Here is a 26,202-nt window from a genome sequence, read left to right as displayed (position 1 = left end):
GAGCCTCCCCTGGGGGCCGTTTCACGTCTCTGCAGGCCTGCCCATGTGCTCGGGTCTCCTCTCTCCCACCAGGGAACAGACACACTTCTAATGAAACTTTCTCAAAGTCTGAGGAAGTGTGCAGCAACTGTTATCTTTTTGTTTTAATCTAGATTTCACAGAGTCTGGAAAGATAACTAAACTTTCAGACTGTAATGTTCCAGGTTTAAAAAAAATAAAAACTAATGTGGGATACATAAACTGCCTCCCAGACCCAAGAAAAGAAGGAAGGTAAAAACAGGGAAAAGATACCTTGTCTGGAAATCAAGGCCGTAGGGTGGAGCTGGGTCTGGGAGTTTAGTAATCAGCATTGAGCTTGACCGCTGTGTCCACCCTTGGCCCTGTTTGCTTATGTGGTGACAGAGTAAGAGACAATGGCACTTGGGTGAGGAACAGCCCTCCAAGCCTCCAATGACTTTCTAATGGACACATGGAGATCACAGTAAGAGGCACACAGGCGACAAGAACAGCTTCCCCACTGCTTGAGGAGGCTTCTCTTTCAGAGTGCCACCATTTCGTTTTGGATGCTACCTTGCTTAGCATTTTTCCCCATAGTAAGTATAAAGTTAAACTCTAGGGCATCCCGGAGATCTGAATTACCCATATTTTAAATTAAAGGCGCACAAATCATTGCAAGTTTGCTGAAATAAACTGTTCTTTCCTCTCCCGAGCCAGAGAAGCCTGGAGGACCAGAGGGAGATAGCGAGTCCTCCTTTGCTCTGTTCCTTCCTCCATAGCTCACCCTCATCTCCATCCCCCCATCTCCCTGCCCCCCTCTCATTTCTACCTCCACCCTGCCCCCTGCCCCCTCTCATTTCCACCTCCACCCTGCCCCCCGCCCCCTCTCATTTCCACCTCCCCCCTGCCCCCCGCCCCGCCCCCTCTCATTTCCACCTTCTTGCCTAGCATTTACTCTTGGCTCATCTCAGGGACAAGAATCTTCAGTTTTCTACTTTACAGTCTCAGGATTAGAATAAAAACAAAACAAAACCTTGCTAATTGAGGGGAGGATGCGCCCAGCAAACATGGGGATGCTCCACTGCTTGGCGAAGGCCATTTCTTGGAATTACAGTCACTTAAATGTTTACAAGAAACAATTATTGAATGTCCCTGACTGATCCACAAATGTAATTAATGAGAGAATTGCTAAGAGTTTCCATTTTCTCGTTTGTTTTAATCCCTGCGTATAAACTTTTCTGTTGGCGTTTCCTCAGAAAATTCCACCCAGTGCTGGAAGGAGGCAGAGACTGATGGAGAGTACAGAAACATGAGCGCAAACTCCAAACTCCACACAGCCGTCCCATGAGACAAAGGGAAAATAATTAGAGATGCTGCCAGGGCCTGGGCATTTTGTACAGGCAGCAGGAAGCGCCTGTCCACCCCCTAATGGGTTTGTCCTTTGCTGTTTGTGGGATAAAGTATGTCACTAAAATGCCCCTGCTGTCCCAGAAAGACCAAGACATAATCAACCCTGGCGTGTCCAATTGTTTCACAACGTCTGAAGTTTCATGGAAATAAATAAACAAATGACTTCGCTCCTGTCTGCCTGCATCTAGTCAATTCACATTACTGTAAGGATGGATTCAGTGGGATAGATAAACGCTCTCTTCTCTCTTCGTGGGGCACATCCCCGCTGCCCTTCACGCTGGGGTCCACAGCCTGCATGCCACTCGCCAGCTGCAAAAGAGTCGCTTGCAAGCCCTGTTTGATGCCTTGTGTTCAGCTCCCAGAGTCCCAGTTTGAAGTTGTTCTCTTCCACTTAAGGAGATACATCATCTTTCCCTTAATTTGAAAAATGTTCTGAATGCAAAGCAGCATGGGAAGGACTTCTAGGTTGCCTAATATAAATTCTCAGTGTGACACTCTTTAGGCTGTGACAGCAGACAAGGTCAGCTCAGCTAAACTAACAAGCCAACATCAGATCCAAAATCTAAAACGAGAGCAACAAGGACTTGGGGCCTAAAATGGCCTGTGGAATTTAATCTTGTTAAACAAATTTGAACTGGGCATTTGTCCATGATGACCCAATGGAAAGTTCTAGAAAAAACAAAAAAGAGATCTTTAACTGAGAGACCCTGCTTATCTTAGCATCGGTACTGTCCAGGACTGGGGACACAGCCTGTCCTCTGCTCTGTCCACTGCTCCGACCTCTAGATGTAAGGTTTTAGCAAAGCACCATGGTAGGAACGAATATGATGCCCACACAACGCTTCTTTCTCCACTAACCCTCAGCGTGGCAGCAAAGTGCTTTGGGGGAAGCCCTATTTAAGAATGATACATAAAATCAACTAATTCCCTACCATTCAGGTATGAGGGGCAAACCAATCCCACAATTGCACTAGTTACTACAATAAATACTTAAACCAGATTTCTACTGGTTTAAGTGTCCACTCTTGTGGAGTAAACAAAAGTCAGTCACAGGAGACCCCAAGCCCAGTAAGAACCCCAAATACTACAGAAACAGAAGCTTACTCATCTGTCACACAGGGCCTAGCTGAAACCATCTGGCTTCACCTGTATCTGATGGCCCTAGAGTACAACATTTTGGCCATTATGCATAGTGGGGTTTCAAAGGATGAAGCAGGGAATCAGGGAAAGCCAAGAAAAGAAAAAGAAAACCTCTCCTATTATATATTAACAAAAAACCAGGCTTAGGTAAGAGGGGAAAAGCAAACCGATCTTCCACGTGAGACAAGGCACTGGTGAGTGACAACAGTTACCCTCACCCAGAAACCCACCACAGAGAACACAGACCCCCCCTCACCCAGAAACCCACCACAGAGAACACAGACCCCCCTCACCCAGAAACCCACCACAGAGAACACAGACCCCCCTCACCCAGAAACCCACCACAGAGAACACTGACCCCAGAAACCCACCACAGAGAACACTGACCCTCCTCACCCAGAAACCCACCACAGAGAACACTGACCCCCCTCACCCAGAAACCCACCACAGAGAACACAGACCCCCCTCACCCAGAAACCCACCACAGAGAACACAGACCCCCCTCACCCAGAAACCCACCACAGAGAACACTGACCCCAGAAACCCACCACAGAGAACACTGACCCTCCTCACCCAGAAACCCACCACAGAGAACACTGACCCCCCTCACCCAGAAACCCACCACAGAGAACACTGACCCTCCTCACCCAGAAACCCACCACAGAGAACACTGACCCCCTCACCCAGAAACCCACCACAGAGAACACTGACCCCCCTCACCCAGAAACCCACCACAGAGAACACAGACCCCCTCACCCAGAAACCCACCACAGAGAACACAGACCCCCCTCACCCAGAAACCCACCACAGAGAACACTGACCCCAGAAACCCACCACAGAGAACACTGACCCTCCTCACCCAGAAACCCACCACAGAGAACACTGACCCCCCTCACCCAGAAACCCACCACAGAGAACACTGACCCCCCTCACCCAGAAACCCACCACAGAGAACACTGACCCTCCTCACCCAGAAACCCACCACAGAGAACACTGACCCCCCTCACCCAGAAACCCACCACAGAGAACACTGACCCCCTCACCCAGAAACCCACCACAGAGAACACTGACCCCCCTCACCCAGAAACCCACCACAGAGAACACTGACCCCAGAAACCCACCACAGAGAACACTGACCCTCCTCACCCAGAAACCCACCACAGAGAACACTGACCCCCCTCACCCAGAAACCCACCACAGAGAACACTGACCCCAGAAACCCACCACAGAGAACACAGACCCCCCTCACCCAGAAACCCACCACAGAGAACACTGACCCTCCGCTTCTGCTTCCGAGATGAGGTGGTGGGGAAGGCTCCTTGAACACCTCTTGCTCGTTGGTTTCTCTGACGCCTTGGTCATAATTGAGTTGGAGTAGGTGACTCTTTAAATGACCAAAGGCGTTTGAGGCTGTTAAATAAGTTCCACTTGTTTTTGCTGCAGAATTCCCCACGGTAACAGTCTCTTTAGATTCCTCCACGGTCTTTGCTGAAATAGCAAGGAAACGTTTTCTCAGCACATTTCTTATTTCAGGAATTGCTACCTTTCAATGTTTTGTCTGCAGTCTATGGATTTATATAAAAGTTACCCATGGCTTGTAATCAAGTCTGGATTGTTTATGGTTAAAACCTCTCTGAACATAACAAGAGTCTACTACAATTTTAGGCTTGGCACCATCATGTCTGTGGAAAAAAATGAATAGGATATTAACTCTATTGGCTTGACATCTACCTGAAGGAAAACACAGGCACTTAAGTTAACCATCTATCTCGCAAAGTACTCCTAGGCCCTATAACAATAATTCTTCCTAAACACAATGTTAGCATTTTTCCATTTAAAAATAATTTATGGCTGAATGTGATGGCAGACACCTGTAATCCCAGCCAATTGGGAGGTAGAAGGAAGAAGTTACGGAGTCCAGAGTTAGCCTCTACCACAGAACAAGTTCTAGGCCAGCCTAGGTTACAAGAGATTTAGTGCCAAAAACCCAAAATACAGCCAGAGCTGTTACACAGAGAAAGATGTTAATATAATAATAGAATACCAAGTACAAGCGGTACATCAATGACAAAAGAGATTTCCTTAGTCACAGGACTTACGCAGGTCTTTATAAGTAGCATACAATTATGAAGTACCCAACGGGTTTCAGTAAGGGCAAACGAAAAGGCAGAAACGTGTAAGAGCATGAAGGGGACTGTGCGGGAGACAGACAGCAGTGTTAATGGGGGGAGGGGAGCTGTTAGGGCAAGGAAGGCGACCACTGGCAGCCATGAGAGGGTGACAGTGTTTGGAGCAGGGGCTCTGGGGCAGGAGGGCGCAGGGTGATGGAGGAAGAGAGCTGGTCCCGGGGCCCCAGCAGTGACAATGCGACCCACCGAGGAGACCCCGTGGAGAAGGGCACATAGGCTAACAAGATCACAGATCACCCCGAAACAGAACGCATGCTGAGTTTGGAACACACACATCAGGAATAGCTTGTCATCCACCTGCCCTTAGCCTAGTCAGAAGGGAGGAGAGGACAAACCTCCCTGTAATAGGTGAGGGTTGGGATGAAGTGAGCTCCCTGTAGGAAGATACTTTCCAGTTTGTCCACACTGATTTAGAAACCGGCAAACCAATGAAAGCTCACGATGGCAAAAGCCCTCTCCACCTGGTCCTGCTTTCCTGGGAGTTGTAAGGAGCCCTAAAGATTGGCTGAAGTGAGAAAATTAAGACCTGAAAAGTGATGCTAATGACCCAAGGGCATGATAGCAAGAGCGGGGCCTCCAGGTCGCCACCACAGCTGCCTGGCTCTTCTCGGCTTTCGTGTTTGGGGGTAAGGCTTCAAATCCATCAGGCGAGCTCAGTTCAAGGGCAACCACCCGAGCATCAGCTCTGAGATGTGTTCACATCTCTCAATTTTCCCATCTTCCAGCCAAACCATGGGTACATGGTAAGAATTAACTGGTGGGGCCCAGTACAGTTTGTATGGTGTTGGCTCACTCGGAACTTGAGTTTAGTGTTACTACTACTGGAACCCATGAACCCTTACTCTGGCCTGTGTCTACCTACCACACCACCCTAAACAACTGTACCTCCGATACACAAAGCACACACTGTTTCACGGTATAAGCCACTTCAGCCTCTCACTCTGGCTTTAGCATTTCTTTATCCGCTCACTCTTCACATACTTATTACAAACACTACATGTCAGGCGCTGCACGGGTTAGCCTGTGGTGAAAATGCCCCAGCCATCACTGGTCTCCTGGAGGGGACACAACAGTATTGTAGATGGAGGAGCTTTGCCCTCACAATGATGCACAGAACGTGTCGTTATTCCCACAAAGGGGAGCTGGCCTGACACTCGCTCTGACTCCAGATGGAGAACCTGAGCACGGCCAGTCACGGTGGCATACACATAATCCCAGCACCCAGGCGGCAGAGGCAGGGGGATTGCTGAAAGTTCAATCTGCCTGGCCTATGTATGGGGTTTGAGGACAGCCAGGACTATAATGCAAGACCCTATCACAGAAAACAAACAAGCAGAACTGGAGAGATGGCTCGGTGGTTAAGAGCACTGACTACTCTTCCAGAAGACCTGGATTTCATTCCCAGAACCCACATGAGGGCTCACAATTATCTGTAACTCCAGTTCCAGGGAACCGGACACTTTGTTTTGGGCTCCAGGGATACTTGACACATATGTAGGCCAAACATCCATAAAAATAAAATTATACATATACATATATATTTTTAAAAACCAAGCAAACAAAACCCAAATCGGGAAAACAAACACAATTCCTAAGCACACCCAATGATTCTCAGTGCCCTCCCCATACACCTGTAGAGTTCCACTGCAGACCATGGGTAAAGGTCAAGAGGAGACAGACACCTCCCTTCAGTGTTATGACACAGGAACAGCTCTATCTCAGACATGTTGCACAGCTACAGACCACAAGCAACCCAGGAAAGCACACTGAAGCACTTGATCTAGTAGGGGAGGCAGAGAGGCAGAGGTGTTGGTGTAGATGCATTCCTATGTTCTAGACAGGTAGCAAGGGAATGTGAGAACGGAGGGGCTGAGGATTATCCAGGAAGAGGCAGAGAGGAGATGCGGTCTCAGAAGCATCTGGGAGGGTAAACAGGATACAAACAACTTTTAAAAAAGGAGCAAAAGCCCACATTGAGGCCAGCCATGAGCGTTTAATGTTCTGCTCTTGTCACCTTGGAATTGTTGATTTTTAAACAAAGTTCTCCAAATTTGTCTTTTGTACTGAGCCCAACAAATACTTCAGTGCGACTGGCTGGAGGCTTGGCCAGGTTGTGGGCGTGGGGACCGAAGGAGGGTGGTCCTGGGGTGCACTTTTAGGGTTTGATTGTGTGTGAACACAAGTTTCTCAGCTGGTGGTACTGTTTAAGGAGGCTGGGAAACTGAGTGGGCACGGCCTAGCTGACAGAAGCAGGTCGCTGGTAACAGGTTTTGAGGTTCATAGTTCCTAGGATGCAGGAGGACAGGCACTGGGATGTTACCAGGCTACAGCCAGGTCACGGAAGCTGTGCTTACAAGGACATTAGGACTCTATCCCCTTGGGCAGAGACCAGGAAATCTGCTCTCCCTCGTGTTTTATAATTTGTAATTTTGGACGGGTGGGGTGGGGCTGGGTGTGGGGGCAATCAGGTGAACAACGACGTACTATGACCAGTGAAAATCAGTAGCCATGAGTCAGCAATGGCTACTTCCCTATAATGGCAGAGTGGAATATACTGGACTCAGATGGAATGGGTCACCAGGACCTAAAATATTTATTGTCCAGACCTTTACAAAAATAGGTTCTCTGCCTTCTAGAACAGACTAGTATTTGTCCAACTGGGTTCCTGAAAGATGCCACAACCAGGTCAAGTTGGGGAATGTGGACCGCATGAACACTCAGGAGCTTTCTGTCCTGTCCGGAGTGCTTTTGCCACTCCTCTAGAAGGCACCACCGGGCCAGGAATTGGCACAGCCTCCCTGAATTGCCTGAACTCTGAGCCTATTTCCAAGGAATGGCTATTAGCACTTTGCCAGCCGCATCCTCTGGAATTTTCTGGAACTCAGTGTGGTCATATTCTTGGAGGCACAGAGGCCCTCTGAAGGATTTTGAACAAGCAGTGATGCTATCTGATGTAATCACTTCTGATCCTCTCGATGCTCTGCGGGGCACAGAACATGAGCATTTCTCATGGTCCTCGGGATTAAAGGGGTAGGGCGTCTGTTGGCAGTGCCAGTCACTAGGAGCTTGGCATCTCCAGGCTCTGATAGCACGTCCTAAGGTCTTGTGTTGAAACCCTGCAACCCCCTGTAGGGCTGAGGACAAATCTACGGGAGCAAGGCAGGGGTGAGGCAAGAGGTGGTGAAGGCTTTGGGAGCGGCGAAAAGGAGGACATGGTCCATCCTAGGAAGCTCCGGAGGACTTGGTGATGGAAAATGTGGCAGGGCCCAGGATACAGTGGCTTCTGCCCCGGGGTTTGGATAACTGTGGAGTGGGTGGGGAGGGGTGGGGGGAGTCTGCTATTGGTTACCACTTCTAGATTCAAGCCTGCCCTCAACGCTAAGTGTACCTATGAAGATGACCACAGAAGACTCTGCCTCTTTCCTAGTCTCAACGGAAGAATTCTAAGTCATCACACCCAAGCCCCACCCACAGGGTGTCGGCTACAAATGACTTCACACCCAGGGAAAGGCACACCCTAGGTCTCCAGGCTCAGATGGCTTTGGGGCCCCAGTGACCCAACAAAGCACCTTTTCTAGACAATAGAGAGTATGGCTCCTGCATAAATGACAAGGATTCCAGGGTGGGGCAGTTCCAGTAATTTTTTAAATTGATGTGTGCTCTTAAAATGGCAATGACTTCTTAGTGTCATTATTTCCTGAGTGTAGAGACAGAAGTCAGAGACGTGGGCTGAGGCCAACCAGAACAGGTAAAGATCTGGAATGAGGACCCACCTCAGTGCACTGGGAGGCACTGGCTTCCAGCCAGGGACTGGGGGTACCGGAGCCTCCAGTCCAGGGCCAGGATACACTTCAGGGAGGGGGACAACACTGCGGATAAGGACAGTGGGGATGCTTCTCTCCCTGGTCCCCTTCACACCCACCAACAGGTGAGCAAGCACTGAACTCGGGTACAGTCAAGTCCATTTGTAGGACACCCCCAGCTCCAGAGTCTCTTCTCACCTTGGCAAGTCATCTCCTTCTGCCGTTACCAACCCCTTCTGGTCTGCTTGGCCTGACATTGGATCCAAGGAGCATGGGGGAACGAGTCCTCGGGGAGGCTACAGTTTTGGGACCACGTCTATATTTTAGACTAAAGTTCCCTAGGTATTGCTCTCCTATAGCTACAACTGAGATGTGCTGTTCAACTAAAACCAGAAGCCAGGTTGTCACTGCTGCGGTTATTGTCCTGGTCATTTGTGGCAGGCAGAGTCAAGTCAGGACCACTGTTGTATTCCCAGGACCTACATGGCCCTCCGGCCCCAGCTTCCCCCCCTTCCCAGGCCTAGCCACCTTCTGCTCCTGAACTCACTCCTGGATCTGGCCTTTCTGCCTTCCTGTCCTTTCAACATGGACACTCTGACCACAGGTTATCCACGGCTTCTTCAGTGTCAACAGGGCTACTGAGGTAAAGGAAAGGACAGTCACTCCCTACCCTGTCATGTGCTTTATCCTTTTCACAACCTGTGAGGATCCCTTGTCCTCACTCATTTGTTCTAACATCACTTCTTCACCATCCCTGACTGAAGATTCCCTGAGGACGGGGCTTGCTGGTCTCGATGGTACCCTGCATTAGGTAAAGAGCTTGACAAGTAAAAGACTGAGTGACTGTATCGGGACAGAGACAAAGGAGGGACATCAAGCTGCCAGACACATGATCTACTTGGTTATGGCATCATGGTGGGACGTATTCCCCCACCCTTCCTCATTTGCCTCTTCTTCTGTAACCACCGCCCAGTGGGGAAATAGCTGACGTGACCTGCTGATCCCACCCCAGGCTATGCAGACACAGAGCTCCAACCACTCTGCTACGGAAGACAGTACCACCAGATCTGGGTTTTCACAAGAAGACATAATGTGGCTCCTACTATGAGATCTTGCTACTATTTAAATGTCGGCAGTGATCTAAAATAAAAGCTTGCAAGTCCAACAAGTAGGGTGCTCAGATGGGGCTGCGCAGCCCAGATGGATGCTATAACCACCTGGGTTACGGTGTTCCGACTCCTCTTCGTCGATCCCTAATGAGGAAGGCCCATCAGCTTCTGCACTCGTAAGCACAAACAGCGGGACTCCAACACACTCAACATCTGGAGTCTTTTGACACAGTACTTGGCCTGCGTGCTACAGAGCCTGAGAGTTCTCATCTCACGTGTCCCACTTCCTTTGTTTTTCAGTGTTAGTGTTATCCACCAAATTTCCTTCCGTCCCCACACTCGGGAGCCTGTCTCCTGCCTGGGTAGAGTTTGCTCCACCTGTTACAGTCCTTACAAGGCGGCGCCATCAGCCTCCACTGGTGGGTCCAGGCACACGGCCGGTAGTTGTGCAGCAAGAATAAAAGTCCCTCTCAACTTAAGTTCATGCATTCACAGAGGATCAGAGAGCTATGGAAGCTGGGGTTGGTGTGTGGTATAAGACTCCCAATTCTCATTAATCCTTTTAAGCTATTTTTATATTTTGGATTATTTACTGTGTGTGAAAACTCAAGGGGTCAGGGCACAGGTGTGGAGGTCAGAGAACAACCGTCAGGGGCCCGTTCTCTCCTCTCACTTGGGTCCAGGGAGCAGACCCAGGGTTTTAAGCCAGGTGGGAGGGGCCTCACCCACTGAGCCATTTCAGTGGCCCAGTTCTCATTAATTTCTAATAAAATTAACACCTTTAAAAAACTCTACCCTAGACCTGGCGGTGGTGGCAAACACCTTTAATCCCAGTACTTGGGAGGCAGAGGCAGGTGGACCTCTGTTAATGTGAGGCCAGTCTGGTTTACAGAGTGAGTTCTAAGACAGGCTCCAGAGCTACACAGAGAAACTCTGTCTTGAAACTCCACTCCTACAAAAAAAAACCCCACAAAAACAAAACAAAAAAAAACTCTACCCTAAGAATTTCTTTCTGCTATATGTCAGCCATTCATTTGAAAACACTAATATTCTTTTCTTACAGAGTAATGTTTTAAGTGGTAATATTTAGATATTTTATAAATAACTGGAAAGAAATACATAAACAATTTTCTTAGCTACTATTTGGCTGATATTAACAAGGTCTAAGTTTATGTAAGAACCATCTAGGGGCAGGAAAAACTACATAAAAAATAGCATTTGTGTGCAAATTCAAGAAGTATGCCTGTGTGGGTCTGCAGGATGCTACATGGCCTTACAGTGGGCAGCAGCAAGGGATCTGTCAGGCAGAAGCGTTCCCTGGGAGGCAGCCCTGTAGAAGCGTGCACGCGCACCACTTATTCTTCTTATCTTTGCAGGGTCCAATGGAGGTTTAGGGAAGGAGGGACAGGCATCCTCCTCGGTGGTGGGAGATGCTGGAGCTCTGGGTTTCTGCAAAGAGATTTTTGAATGACTGGCATGAGTCTCTGTGTCTCCAATAAGGCTTTCTGCCGCTACCTGGGAGCTGGCCCCACCCCTGCTTGACTTCACTGTAGCCTCTGGGTCTACCATCTCATTGGCCCATCTTCTTAGTATCATGTGTACATACACTCACACATACATACACACATATTCACACATACGCACAATACACACACATATACTTATATATACATATGCATATATATGTACACATACACACACATGCAGATACCCAGACATGCATCCACACATGCAGATATGCATATACACACAAATATATATGCACACACATATAAACAGACATACACATACAAACACACACACAGACACCCACATACACATACACACGTAAATACACACACAAACATGTTTTGGTTTTATCGGTGTATCCTATGAGCTGTTCTGCCACACAGCTTAGCATATTTGATTTATAAAATCCAAGTTACTCATGCTGACAAACAGCTATCCGTAAAAGAGACTGTAATGGTAAATACAATGTATTCAGCACGCTTTGCAATGTATTGTGTGGTGAGTCTTTTTCTATCCCACCAGTCAGCCCAAACAATGACATGGAGACTTCTTATTAATTATGCGGGCTTGGCCTATAGCTTAGGCTTGTTCCTACCTGCCTCTGACAACTTAAGTGGATCCACTTACAATAATCTGTGCTCTGTCACATCTACCTCCCTTCCGTCTTGCACCTCCTACTTCCTCTCCATATCTCCTGTGTGCCTAGATTCTCCTCCCCCTTCCTTTCTCTCCCCACAAGTCCTGCCTGTACATTCTGCCTAGCTATTGGCCATTCCACTTTTTATAAAGCAACCACAGCAAACGCGTCTTCACAAAGGGCACAGATATCCCACAACAGTACTGTGCTAGTTTAGTTCAGAAAACATTTGCTGGATTGCATGTGGAGGCTCAGTCTGTTACCTAACACTGGGGAGGCTGGGGCAGGAGGATTCGTGTTCGGGGCCAGCCTGAGCTGCAGAGAAGGAACACGTGGAGGCCACAGGTTTATCTGAAGATGCCATCCTCAATCAGTTCTCCATGTTATCTTTTTGAGACAGGGACTCTCGCTGACCGTAGAACTCAGTTTGGCTAGACTGGCTATCCAGCAAGCCCTGAACATCTGCCTATCTCTGCTCCACAGTGCTGGAGCTACAAGCAGGGGTTGGAAGCCTGGCTTTTATATGCATCTGGGGCTACAAGTGGGGGTTGGAAGCCTGGTTTTTTACATGATGTTAGAGATCTGGACACAAGTCTTCACACTTGTGCAGCAAGTTTTACCCACTGACCTATCTTTTTGGCCCTTTATTTTATTTTATTTTTTGAGGCAGTATTTCACAAACTGTCCTTCTGCTTCCATGGGCCTAGTGTTGGGATTATAGGCATGAGCACGCGCCCCCCTCCCACTTTTTAAATATCTTTAAGATATGCCTTTCCCAAGCTCTTGGACAGCCACAGCTCTCTGTGACCTAAGCTCCATAGGTCTGTGGCCTCCATCCTTAGCCAAGCCAGAAGCTCCTAGTGTCAGTGTGACCTGGTCACCCTGTTGTCCCTGCTTCCAAAATTATCTGCCTGGGAAGAGCAGCCATGCAGCAGGAGGTGTCTCTAAAACTCCAGTCAGACACACTGAAGGGGGACAGCTCAGTCACTTCCGAGAGGACTTCTACCCAAGAAGTTAAGCAAGACCTATTTTAAAAGTCTAGTGGGAAATCCATTTCAGATAACTTGGGGTTGGGATGGTTGAGATCACCTATTACACACATCCTCTCAAATAGACACACCTACAGAGCATGAGCAGCTGCATTAGAGTTCTGCTAAGAAGATATTTCAAAATGAAACCGGGCGGTGGTGGCACATACCTTTAATCCCAGCACTGAGTTCGAGGTCAGACTGTCTACAGAGTGAGATCCAGGACAGTCATGGCTACACAGAGAAACCCTCTCTCAAAAAGCAAGCAAATAAAACAAAAAAAAATCAAAATGACAATATTCTTCAACATATTTTCTATTTCTTCTTGTCCCTTTGCATCCAGAATCAGTTTAGAAACCAGAACAAAATAAAGATGAAGCTAGTGATTTTAGAAAAAGGAGATATTTTAAAGGCACAGAAGAGTAAGAAGATATTGAGCACGATGGATAAGGCTGGTCGGGGAACAGTGGGTCTTTACTGGAAGGCCATCGCTTGTGAGTGTGTTCAGCTATGATCTGGAGAGAGCAGATCCTTCCTGCACATAAATAGGATTAATAGGAGCTCATTAATGCTACTCCCTGCCTTGTGTGCACTGATCATGCCTATTATCACACTGGCTCCCATTTGCTTTTCTTATTCCCCCGAAGTCAAGGCCTCTGGTCTAGCCTCAGCAAAGACTCAGGTTCTGAGGGGTCTATTCTGAGGAATTACATTCATTTACCTGCACCAATAATGCCATACTTGTTTAGGGAACATCCCTTTACTTTTTAGTCTCACCAATTCACTGCAAAATAATACTAAGAATGTGACTTATGCAGGAAGCATCAGAAGAGTAAAGAATGAATACAGAAAAGTGAACAGTTCATATAGAATAATGAAAGACAAAAGGCATATGCATAACTCAATGCTGAAGGTTAGTATAAAGTCTTCTTGTCTCAAAACATCTGTACTCTGGAGGTGTGGTCAACCTGCCTGCTGATGTCACTGAACTGAAAAGCACCTGGATGTGCAGGGCGATCTCTGGGTGTGCTTGTGAGACTGGAAGACCTGGATGTGGGTGGCACTATCCCACAAGCCAGGGGCCCAGACAGAATTAAAGTGCGTGGGGGGGGTGGTGTTCAGCTAGCACAGGTAGCCTCCTCCTCAATCTCTTGTTCGCCAGTGTGCTAAGGATAGAACCCGGGCCCTATGAATGCTAAGTAAGTGCTCTTCCATTAAATTACATCAAAGCCCAGCAATTTCTAAAAGTAACATATTGCAAATATGTTGAAAACTCTCCTCCAGAGCCTGACCTCCAGCAGGCTTTGCTGCACAACTATAACCAGTGACTAGGTTATAATCAAGGACACTGAGAAGACCAGATGTTAGGAGGTTCTTGTGCTGGTTTGAATGCAGATGGCCCCCACAAGCTCACAGGGAATGGCACTATGGGGGTGTGGCTTTGTTGAAGTAGGTGTGGCCTTGTTGGAGGAAGCACATCACTGTGGAGGTGGGCCTTAGGGTCCCCTATATGCTCAAGCCATGCCCAGTGAGACAGTTCACTTCCTGTTACCTGTGCAAGATGTAGGACTCTCAGCTCCTTCTCCAGCACCGTCTACCCGCATGGCAGCATGTCTCACCATGATGATAATGGACTAAACCTGTGATCTGTAAACCACTGAATTAAATGTTTTCCTTTAGGAGAGTTGCTGTGGTCATGGTGTCTCTTGACAATAATAGAAACCCTAACTAAGACAGTTCTGGATGACAACATTCCTCTGAATGAGGGCATACAAACTATTTCCACTGAACAACCCAACAGCCAAAGGAGTAATAATTAGCAGATCATCTAAGGGCTCCAGCTGGCCATGACTCATCCTAGCCTCATGGTCCCTGACCAATTTCCTTGACTCCTTGACTTCTCAGATCCCCAGACAGAAGGCAGGGTCTTCCCTATCTTACGGGATACGGGTCAGTGAGATCCTACTTCAGAAAGTTCTTCATGATGCAACTTGTAAAATATGAACACACTCCCCCCCCACACACTATAAGACCTTTAAAAATTAGAAAGCAAATCTTTCTCCTAATCCCCCAGTCTTTGAGATGTGACAGCTTTGTGTGTATTTTTGCTCCTGTAATTTTTCACACAAGTACCTGGAACTCTCCTGTCACTGGAAGCACTGTGACCATGACTATGATGTTATTGTGCATTTCAGAAGTGACAAAAGAAAAATCTGTCTGAAATACCCACTGTACTTTTCTCCTCCTGGACTGTCTATCCTGAGGCATATTTGAGTCCTGTCTTTTTAAAAATTTATTATGGTTTGTTTCATTTGCCCAATACATGGGCCTTGGTTCTTGTCAAATATTGAAGACAAAGTAATCTATGCTGTTGGAAGTCGCCATGGTCCTGCCCTGGGGGTAAGGGCAGTGACTGGGGTTTCTAACCACACAGCTGGCAATGTCTACTTCATCTTTTGGGAGTCTGGCTACTGAGTGTTAATTAGTATAAAGTGCATTAGCTGCACTTCCATGGTGTCTGTCTTGTCTCTGTGTCAATACAAAGCTGATTAAGGATATTTGGGGCTTAACTAGCTGGGCTTTGCATGTCTAGGGGGTGGAAGGAGACTGGCTAAGGTAGTGATGATGTTAGGGGCACAGTTTCCTATTTGCTCACGTGACCCTGCCTCCGCTGGCTCTATTCCATCCACTGAGCCAGCAGTTACTTCTCTGTGTGTCAACTGGAATGCCAGTGAATGCAGCAGCAGATAAGCATAGGGAGAAATTCCCCCCGGTTGCCCTAGGTCTCAGGGCTGTTTCAGAAGCAGGGAGCTGCTGAGAAAGGAAAACGATGGACCTGGGTTTCAGCACAGCAGGCAGGTGTGACCATTAATGGAAGGCTGCAAACACATTACAGTGCTTTCCCTGTCTCAGAAGAGTCAGGTGCTGACAGGGACCTCCTGAGCCAGTCAGGCCAGTGCCAAGGCCTGAGCAACCAGGAGGAATGCCAGCTTATGTCACTGCCTGAGCCGTGGCTGTTTCCATTCTGAGCTTGTCTGGGCTTTCTGGGGAATATGGAGGGGGGCAGGGGCCACAGGAGAGAAGAAATAGCAGGTTCAAGAGTTCTGTTAATGTGTTCACTGCAGGAGTTCAAGGAGCAGGCCTAACTGGGGTCTTACCTCACTGACTGCAAGGTATTCTTTTAAGGTGTATTAAAAGGTAGAGAGTCTGAGCAAGTCTCTAAATCCAAAAGGTGGTCGCTGACTGCATCAGTGTTACACTTTCAGGAAGTATGCTTCTTAGCTGTGTAGTACTCCCCTTTCTCCTCTTCCCCCTCTCTGGGAGTTTTCTCTTCCCCGTGCCAACCGAGTGGTTACTACAGGCAAACATTCCTTTAAACGGTGCAATGGCGACGAGGACAAGGTGTAAGGCAAGGAGCACGAGGCTATCTCAAGAGGTTCTGATGGCAACTTCAAATCTTCAGTTCTGTATAAGCTTAAAGGTGGCCTTTATATAACCTATACATTTCAGGCTTTTTTAACTTAATGTGAGGATTTCTTGATACTGTTTTTCCTTTGAACATAATGCAGTGCTCTGCAGTAGAAAAATGGAATCTCAGAGACCCAGAGTAGAGGCAGAAACCAACCTCACCTACTCTAACCCTAACCCTGTAGTCATACAACGGTGCCAGGGTATCAAGGACCATGCTCACTCCAGAAAGAGACTTTTAGGAGCAAATATATGATGGGGGAGGTCCCTCTGTATGCTGTCACTATATGTTTCTCTTATTGGATGATGGATAAAGCTCTTACAGCCAACGGGTAGGCAGAATTTAGCTAGGCAGGAATTCTGAACAAAGAGACAGAGAGAAGGAAGACAGGGTAAGAGACACCATGTAGCCACCAGGGAGGCAGGATGACAGGGCAATAGGTAAGCCATAGCCACGTAGAGATACACAGATCAATAGAAATGGGATAATTTTTAAGAGAGAGCTAGCCAATAAGAAGCCTAAATCAAAGGCCAAACAATTATAACTATATATTAAGTCCCTGAATAGTTATTTCATAGTGGCTTCAGGGACCTGGTGGGTGGAGAGAAAGTGGTCTGAGTAGAACCGAGATAGACATAGAAAATCTCCTTCTACAAATATACCCAAATTGAGTGACTTCTCCAAGTCAACAGTAATATGCCCAGCCATCTTCCAAGACCTCAGGTATCAGAGCTATGTGTCAAAAGCAGCTTGCAAATTACAACTCAGGCCTTATTCTGTCTTCTGCAGTATAAGAAAACTACGATCTTCCTCAGGAATATTCTGATTAGTATTTTAAAAATTCAAGGCACATTTTGAGACAACTGGGGTCATTGGAGATGGGCTGGTGATACGGTGAGGACTGATGGGTTTCCTGAGCTGTGGTGGCAGCTTGCGGCTATAGAGGAGATTGCCTACGGTTCTGATGGGATGCACACTCGTGCACTTCTATGGATGAAGTATCATGATGTCTGCACCTTACTTTCCAATAGTCCATCAAAACAAATATACCCACAAGTAGACATGTGCATGCACACACGCACAGAGTAATAAAAATGGGGAAGCAATTTGACTAAGGCCCCAACTCCATGAACGTCTAAGATGCTGGCAGAGGTCTGTGGGGAAGGTGGCTGGAAGACAGGAGGGGTGTTTACTGTTCAGAGAGGGTGAAACATGGCCTCTCCAACTGGGTCCTCCTAAGTAAGGAAGGGTCCTCCTAAAATAGGCGTTGATTGGTAAGTAACAGGTACTAATTATAAACTGTGTTTTCCTTTCTTATTTATGCATTTTGAAGCACTGTCTGTGTTGGACAGGCTAGCTCCCAATGTGCTAAGTACCCCAGACTGGTGTGAACTCGGAAGCCTCCAGCTTTTCCCTCCCAACCCTGGGCTTCCATGACTGGACTGCCACATCCCACTGGCACTGCTAGTAACCGAGCAGTGAGGTAATAAATGCTAAGCGTCCCTACTTTCTTTCTTCCTTGGCCCCTGTGAGTCAACAACCAGACTTTGCCATCTAGGACAGAGCCTGGTGGATAAGAGCTGGGCTCTAAAGACATGGTCTTGTGAGGTGGGTCCTTAGGATATGCTTTTAGGAGCATCAACAACAACACGGCCCAGACACTTTGGGGTGAGGTTGGCTAATAGTGCCTACAGACCAAATTCCATCCATATGCCAAGAAACAGCATCAGGCACCAGAAGGGTCTCTAACATGAAAACCAGAGACAAAACAAACCTACACCTGCAACAGGGACTTTACAGGGAGAGCTGAGTTGAAAGTCACCAAATCATATCTAAAGTTATGTTATCATGAAGCAAAAACAGAATACTACCTAAAAATACAAATTAAAGGTTGGGGGAAGAGAGCTTTTGAGGATTAAATATAGGAAAACAGAAATGAAAAGAACCCACTAAGTGGATTAGAAATTACCAGCCACAAGGCACCATGAAGCCCAGTCAAATAGAGGACAGCTACAGCTCCACCCCAGGACACTTGCCCTGGGCGGACAGGGATCAAACACAAGCCTGACTGTAATAGGTACATGGTGATGAGTATATGGTGGGGAAATGGGAAAGAGAGGGGAGGGAGGGAGGCAGGGAGAGAGAGAGAGAGAGAGAGAGAGGAGAGAGAGACAGAGACAGAGAGAGATGGAGAGACAGAGAGACAGAGGGAGAGGGGGAAGGGAGAGAGGGGGAGAGGGAGGGGAGGGAGGGGAGGAAAGGGAGGGAGGGGAGGGAGAAGGGAGGAGGGAGACGGGAAGTTCATGTGCTGGGAAGAGAGGCAGATTCTAAGAGTTGAGGGCAGTGAGGAACAGGCTGACATGGATGACCTGCTTGCCACCTGGGGCCATGGTGATGTCTGGGCCTGGGCTGCTGCTGAGGATCACGTCTGGGTCTGTGGCCCTGACACAGCTGTAGTTGTCTGTGTTGACGCCTATGCCTGTGATTCCTGTTACCACCAAGGGCACTGAAGACACCGGAGGCTGGGCCACCACCTGTGACCATGTCAGTGTCTGAGGAATGTCCCCCCACAGGGGCCATGACACTCTAAGAGGCCTGCACTGCCCAGACTGTTGCCAAGAGCTATGTCTGGGTGGGTGTCCCTGCCACAGCTGTAGTCTGCATTGAAGTCGGTGGCTCCTGTTAACACCAAAGACGGTAAGCCCCTCACTGGCTGCAGCACTAGGGAGAACTGGCCTTGATTCCTACCAACTACAGCACTTGGGAGAACGGCCCTGAACCTTGCCCAGGCTAAACAGTAGAGCTGACCCTGTTGGCAGGGGTACAGGTGAGCCGTCCTGAGGGCATGGGAGCAGGAGGGCTGATCCTGTTCCCCCTCGTCTGCCATGTGGGGCATGAGTGAGGGAAAGATGCCTCTCCCCACCCCACCCCCACCCTTGCCCCCTGGAGCTGGTGGGAGAGCTGGCCTCGGCGTCATGAGAGCAGGAGAGGTGTTCCTGCACCTCACCAACTGCAGCACACAGGAGAGAGGGACCTGCCCCTTACCTGGACAATACGGTAGAGCTGGCCCTAGTGTGGGGGTGCAGGTGAGCTGCCCTGAGGACATGGGAGCAGGAGAACTGGACCCTGCTGCTTGCTGCCTGCTGCACTGGTGAGCTGGCTGGGGCGGGGCTGGAGAGCTCACCCTGGTGGTGTCAATGAGGGAGAGCTGGTGGGCTGTGAACCCAGCTACTACCCAGGCCTGGAACCACAGCTACAAGTGGGCCCACCCCAACATCCACATCACCTATGAACTGCTGGAGCACGTGAGGGCGGTGACCCCACTGATCCACAGCTACAGGATCTCCGGAATACAGGGCAGCAATAGAATATCGAAGAGAAGTACCAGTGAGGGCCTAGTACCCGCGTGCAGCAGAAGCCAGAGCCTCGAACCACACCGAAGAGTCACTGCCGTGAACACTCACAAGCAAAGATGTATGGACTAAAGGGTAAACTGTGTCACACTACAGTTTCCATGCTGAGACTTTTTTGTATGTTTTTGTTTTTTAGTCTTTTGTTTTTCTTTAAGATTTCATTTTATTTTTAGGAGATGAAGATTTCAAGGGTAGAGGCTGGATAAGAAGGGACAGGAGATGACCAGGATCAGGACGCATGATGTAAAATCCACAAAGAATCAACAAAAAAAAGTCTAAAACACAGTGGATCAGGATAATGTGTACAACAGAAAATAGAAGTAAGAAAATTCAAACCAAAAAGAGAAACAGAAATTTGAATAACTAGCCCAACAGATCCTACATCTGAAAAGAATTCTAAAAAAACAAAACCCACAGATTTGATCAATGGACACTGTATGTATGCATGGAACATATGACTGAAGTCTGTTAGCATGTGTAACTAACACATGTCAATAAAAACTGTGTACAGGGAAAGTCATGATTGATGTAATTAAAGGACACTTTCCAGAGCTGAAGGGCAAGAGATTTCAGTTTGAAAGGGCTCTAAGTACCAGGACTCCTGATGAATCAGAACTGCCCAAGGCTCATTATCAGGTATGGTGGGGAGTTCTTGTCAAGGACATAAACCAGAGTCACAGAGGAAGAGGGAATTTCAGATGAGAACAGCCTTTATCAGACTGACCTGTGGGCGTGTCTGTGGAGCAATTATTTTTTAATTAATGATTGAGGTCAGAGGGCCCGGCCCACTCTGCACAGTGCACCTGGGCGGGCGGGCCTGGGTTCTCTGAGCAAGCAAGTGGGGCAGGCCACAGAGAGTAAGCCCCCGAGCGAGCGTCGGTCCTCAGAGTCTCTGCTTCAGTTCCTCCTCCAGGTTCTGCCTCAGCTTCCTCTGATGATGTAACTTGTAGCTAAATAAACCCTTTCTTCCCTAAGCAGGATTTTATCATAGCAACACAAAGCAAATGAGAACAACTGGGGACAAGGAGAAAAATCCTACCAACTTGCAAAAAAGAAAAATAGGAATCAAGTGTCAAATCATTTATTCCACACACACCTTTTCTACGGGGAAAAATGCCCCACCCAAAGCCAAGTCAATGTGACAGAGAAGGGCAGGGAAGGCAGGAATCAGGAAGTAGCCCCAATAAAGGGAGGAGGTGCCTCCCAGAATGATGGTGAAGAGTGATGAGGAGAGCAGGATCAGGTACCCAGAGCAAGTGAGGAGACGGGACACCTGGAGAGCTCCCCCAAGGAGATGACTTGATAGGATGTCCATGTCCCCAAACATAAAGATGTGGGGACAGCTTGAGGTTGAAACAGAGCTAATTCAAAACTTAAAACATAAGATAGTTGTTATCAAGAAGGAAACACACACACACAAAAAAAAGAAGTAAACACAAGCCCGGCGGTGGTGGTTCACACCTTTAATCCCAGCACTCGGGAGGCAGAGGCAGGCGGATCTCTGTGAGTTCGAGGCCGGGCTGGACCGACAGCCTCCAAAACAATACAGAGAAACCCTGTCTCATAAAACCAAAAAAAAAAAAAAAAAAAAAAAAAGGAAGGAAACACAAACTGATACAGGCAAGCGTCATTAGTCCTCGTTAACTCAGGGGCCAGCTGTGAATGAGGTTGATACAACCCAAGAAAGTTGGTCTAAGAGAGTCCCACAGCACATCCATGTGGGAATAGCAGGAGGAGGGAGTGTGTCTGAGGAATGGTGGCGGACAGCACAAATGACACGAGTCTTCTTGAGAAGCTGTACATACAAGCATCAGACAAGACAACCAGTCTAGAAAGTGCCAAAAGAAACCCACGGGGGCAAGGACAATAAAGAATAAGGGAATAAAAAGTCACTATTTTTAGTGGTTTTTGTTTGGTTGGGTTTTTTGGTAAAATGTCCATCTCTCCCTCTCGTAATACACATAGATTTATATGTTTATTTTACATTTTAAAGTATATGCACATATGTGTATATATGTGTATGAATATACAAAGTACATATATTTAATATGTGAATATATAATTTTGTTATAATTAAGACAAAATAATATATAACTTTTTAAACAAACATGAAATATTGCTTAGTAAATTAATTCTACATTATAAAATTACGAGTAAGCTACAGAGGCATTTCACTAGATATTAAGCATTACATTTAAAAATGAAAAGTCATTGGCTCTGATATTAAATTATTAGTACTCTTGGGCCTACATGGCAATATCCTTAGCAATACACGAGGGCTGTCTCCTAGTATTTGGGGCCAAATTCATGTCATCACACGGGTGGTGACAGAAAGTACTCACCAGCTCGAGCGGACTGAGACGGGTGCCAGAGATGGGCCTGGAATCGCTTAACTCAAAGCTGGACGCATGGAGGCTAGCAGGAGAGACGGTGTAGAGGGTTAGCTTGTGAAGACTTCTGTTTCTAGTGTATGTGAGCAAACTCAAGCTGAAAAACTAGTAAGGCATCCACTGCAGAGTGTTGAGAAAAGGCGATTTAAACGGGTTCTGACATGCAAAACTGCTATGCTCTAACACTCACAACTGATAACGATTTTCCTATTACTCTCAGGAAGACTAAAAATACTGAATAATGAGTTAGACATGGTGGCACATGTCTGCAACCCCAGTAATCAGAACATGGAAACAGAATAATGAGCTCATGGCACATGTCTGTAACCCCAGTAATCAGAACATGGAAACAGAATAATGAGCTCAAGACTAGCCTGAGTTATATGACAAGACATGGTCTCACATGACTTTTTGGATGATAAAAAGAAGAGGGACAGCAATGCAGCTTTGTTTGTAGAGTGCCCAGGTTGTAGAAAGAGTGCTAAGGTTGTACAAAGAGTGCTCAGGTTGTACGAAGTGCTCAGGTTGTACAAAGAGTGCTCAGGTTGTATAAAGTGCTCAGGTTGTACAAAGAGTGCTCAGGTTGTACAAAGTGCTCAGGTTGTACAAAGTGCTCAGGTTGTATAAAGTGCTCAGGTTGTATAAAGTGCTCAGGTTGTATAAAGTGCTCAGGTTGTACAAAGTGCTCAGGTTGTACAAAGAGTGCTCAGGTTGTACAAAGAGTGCTCAGGTTGTAGAAAGAGTGCCCAGGTTGTAGAAAGAGTGCTCAGGTTGTACAAAGAGTGCTCAGGTTGTAGAAAGAGTGCTCAGGTTGTACAAAGAGTGCTCAGGTTGTAGAAAGTGCTCAGGTTGTACAAAGAGTGCTCAGGTTGTAGAAAGAGTGCTCAGGTTGTAGAAAGAGTGCTCAGGTTGTACAAAGTGCTCAGGTTGTACAAAGTGCTCAGGTTGTATAAAGTGCTCAGGTTGTATAAAGTGCTCAGGTTGTACAAAGTGCTCAGGTTGTAGAAAGAGTGCTCAGGTTGTACAAAGTGCTCAGGTTGTAGAAAGAGTGCTCAGGTTGTAGAAAGAGTGCCCAGGTTGTAGAAAGAGTGCTCAGGTTGTACAAAGAGTGCTCAGGTTGTACAAAGTGCTCAGGTTGTACAAAGAGTGCTCAGGTTGAGAAAGAGTGCTCAGGTTGAGAAAGAGTGCTCAGGTTGTATAAAGAGTGCTCAGGTTGTACAAAGTGCTCAGGTTGAGAAAGAGTGCTCAGGTTGTACAAAGTGCTCAGGTTGCACAAAGTGCTCAGGTTGTACAAAGTGCTCAGGTTGTACAAAGTGCTCAGGTTGTAGAAAGAGTGCTCAGGTTGAGAAAGAGTGCTCAGGTTGTACAAAGTGCTCAGGTTGTACAAAGAGTGCTCAGGTTGTACAAAGAGTGCTCAGGTTGTAGAAAGAGTGCTCAGGTTGTATAAAGTGCTCAGGTTGTACAAAGTGCTCAGGTTGTACAAAGTGCTCAGGTTGTAGAAAGAGTGCTCAGGTTGTACAAAGTGCTCAGGTTGTACAAAGAGTGCTCAGGTTGTATAAAGAGTGCTCAGGTTGTACAAAGAGTGCTCAGGTTGTACAAAGAGTGCTCAGGTTGTACAAAGTGCTCAGGTTGTAGAAAGTGCTCAGGTTGTACAAAGTGCTCAGGTTGTAGAAAGAGTGCTCAGGTTGAGAAAGAGTGCTCAGGTTGTACAAAGTGCTCAGGTTGTACAAAGAGTGCTCAGGTTGTACAAAGAGTGCTCAGGTTGTAGAAAGAGTGCTCAGGTTGTATAAAGTGCTCAGGTTGTACAAAGTGCTCAGGTTGTACAAAGTGCTCAGGTTGTAGAAAGAGTGCTCAGGTTGTACAAAGTGCTCAGGTTGTACAAAGAGTGCTCAGGTTGTACAAAGTGCTCAGGTTGTACAAAGTGCTCAGGTTGTATAAAGTGCTCAGGTTGTATAAAGTGCTCAGGTTGTATAAAGTGCTCAGGTTGTACAAAGTGCTCAGGTTGTAGAAAGTGCTCAGGTTGTAGAAAGTGCTCAGGTTGTACAAAGAGTGCTAAGGTTGTATAAAGAGTGCTCAGGTTGTACAAAGAGTGCTCAGGTTGTACAAAGAGTGCTCAGGTTGTATAAAGTGCTCAGGTTGTACAAAGTGCTCAGGTTGTACAAAGTGCTCAGGTTGTAGAAAGAGTGCTCAGGTTGTACAAAGTGCTCAGGTTGTACAAAGAGTGCTCAGGTTGTATAAAGAGTGCTCAGGTTGTAGAAAGAGTGCTCAGGTTGTAGAAAGAGTGCCCAGGTTGTAGAAAGAGTGCTCAGGTTGTACAAAGAGTGCTCAGGTTGTACAAAGTGCTCAGGTTGTACAAAGAGTGCTCAGGTTGAGAAAGAGTGCTCAGGTTGAGAAAGAGTGCTCAGGTTGTATAAAGAGTGCTCAGGTTGTACAAAGTGCTCAGGTTGAGAAAGAGTGCTCAGGTTGTACAAAGTGCTCAGGTTGCACAAAGTGCTCAGGTTGTACAAAGTGCTCAGGTTGTACAAAGTGCTCAGGTTGTAGAAAGAGTGCTCAGGTTGAGAAAGAGTGCTCAGGTTGTACAAAGTGCTCAGGTTGTACAAAGAGTGCTCAGGTTGTATAAAGAGTGCTCAGGTTGTACAAAGAGTGCTCAGGTTGTATAAAGTGCTCAGGTTGTACAAAGTGCTCAGGTTGTACAAAGTGCTCAGGTTGTAGAAAGAGTGCTCAGGTTGTACAAAGTGCTCAGGTTGTACAAAGAGTGCTCAGGTTGTATAAAGAGTGCTCAGGTTGTACAAAGAGTGCTCAGGTTGTACAAAGAGTGCTCAGGTTGTACAAAGTGCTCAGGTTGTAGAAAGTGCTCAGGTTGTACAAAGTGCTCAGGTTGTAGAAAGAGTGCTCAGGTTGAGAAAGAGTGCTCAGGTTGTACAAAGTGCTCAGGTTGTACAAAGAGTGCTCAGGTTGTACAAAGAGTGCTCAGGTTGTAGAAAGAGTGCTCAGGTTGTATAAAGTGCTCAGGTTGTACAAAGTGCTCAGGTTGTACAAAGTGCTCAGGTTGTAGAAAGAGTGCTCAGGTTGTACAAAGTGCTCAGGTTGTACAAAGAGTGCTCAGGTTGTATAAAGAGTGCTCAGGTTGTAGAAAGAGTGCTCAGGTTGTACAAAGAGTGCTCAGGTTGTACAAAGAGTGCTCAGGTTGTACAAAGTGCTCAGGTTGTAGAAAGTGCTCAGGTTGTAGAAAGTGCTCAGGTTGTAGAAAGTGCTCAGGTTGTACAAAGAGTGCTAAGGTTGTATAAAGAGTGCTCAGGTTGTACAAAGAGTGCTCAGGTTGTACAAAGAGTGCTCAGGTTGTATAAAGTGCTCAGGTTGTACAAAGTGCTCAGGTTGTACAAAGTGCTCAGGTTGTAGAAAGAGTGCTCAGGTTGTACAAAGTGCTCAGGTTGTACAAAGAGTGCTCAGGTTGTATAAAGAGTGCTCAGGTTGTAGAAAGAGTGCTCAGGTTGTACAAAGTGCTCAGGTTATACAAAGTGCTCAGGTTGTATAAAGTGCTCAGGTTGTACAAAGTGCTCAGGTTGTACAAAGTGCTCAGGTTGTAGAAAGTGCTCAGGTTGTACAAAGAGTGCTCAGGTTGTACAGCGGTGGTCTAACATGCACACAGCCTTGGGTTCAGTCCCCAGCACTGCCTAAAACTGAATTATTACAGACACTTGTGGTTGAGCACTCGAAGGTTGAGGCAGGAGGATCAGTAGTTCAAAGTCATTCTTAACTACACAGTAAATTGTAACTCAGCCTTGTCCAAGTAATAATAGTAAGAATAATTAAAAGATGAAATATAAAAAGATTTTTGTCATAACTTTATGAGCTTGCTATGACAATTACTATCAACTATTTCATTTCAAACTGAGTTTCTCTACCCAGTGTCTTGAATTATCTTTAAAAATCTTGGTCAAAAGTCAAACTTAAAAAATTTTTCTTGAAAAAAATTCAATTAATATAATCCACCACACTATAGAAAAAGCCTATGATTCTATCAACAAACACACACATACAGGCACACACACATGCATACATGCACATGCATATACACACATGCACATGCACACACACACACACACAC

At 46.9% G+C, this 26,202-nt stretch overlaps 1 protein-coding gene across 2 annotated transcripts in view; it reads right to left on the bottom strand.

Moving 5' to 3' along the window:
* Armc2 (armadillo repeat containing 2) overlaps nucleotides 1–26,202 on the bottom strand; it is a 109,133-nt gene that overhangs the window by 73,124 nt on the left and 9,807 nt on the right. For both annotated transcript variants that reach the window (XM_013115731.3, XM_013115733.3), the window contains exons 3-5: nucleotides 22,047–22,119; nucleotides 10,926–11,097; nucleotides 3,825–4,035 (exon numbers count right to left, since the gene is read on the bottom strand). In XM_013115731.3, coding sequence (XP_012971185.2) covers nucleotides 3,825–4,035; nucleotides 10,926–11,097; nucleotides 22,047–22,119 — 456 coding nt within the window. The remainder of the gene's footprint in view (nucleotides 1–3,824; nucleotides 4,036–10,925; nucleotides 11,098–22,046; nucleotides 22,120–26,202) is intronic.

This window comes from Mesocricetus auratus, unplaced genomic scaffold (assembly GCF_017639785.1).
Source record: "Mesocricetus auratus isolate SY011 unplaced genomic scaffold, BCM_Maur_2.0 Super-Scaffold_100018, whole genome shotgun sequence".
NCBI lineage: Eukaryota > Metazoa > Chordata > Mammalia > Rodentia > Cricetidae > Mesocricetus > Mesocricetus auratus.
The sequence above is the reverse complement of the archived record's forward strand: the minus strand, read 5'-3'. Positions and strand labels throughout refer to the sequence as shown.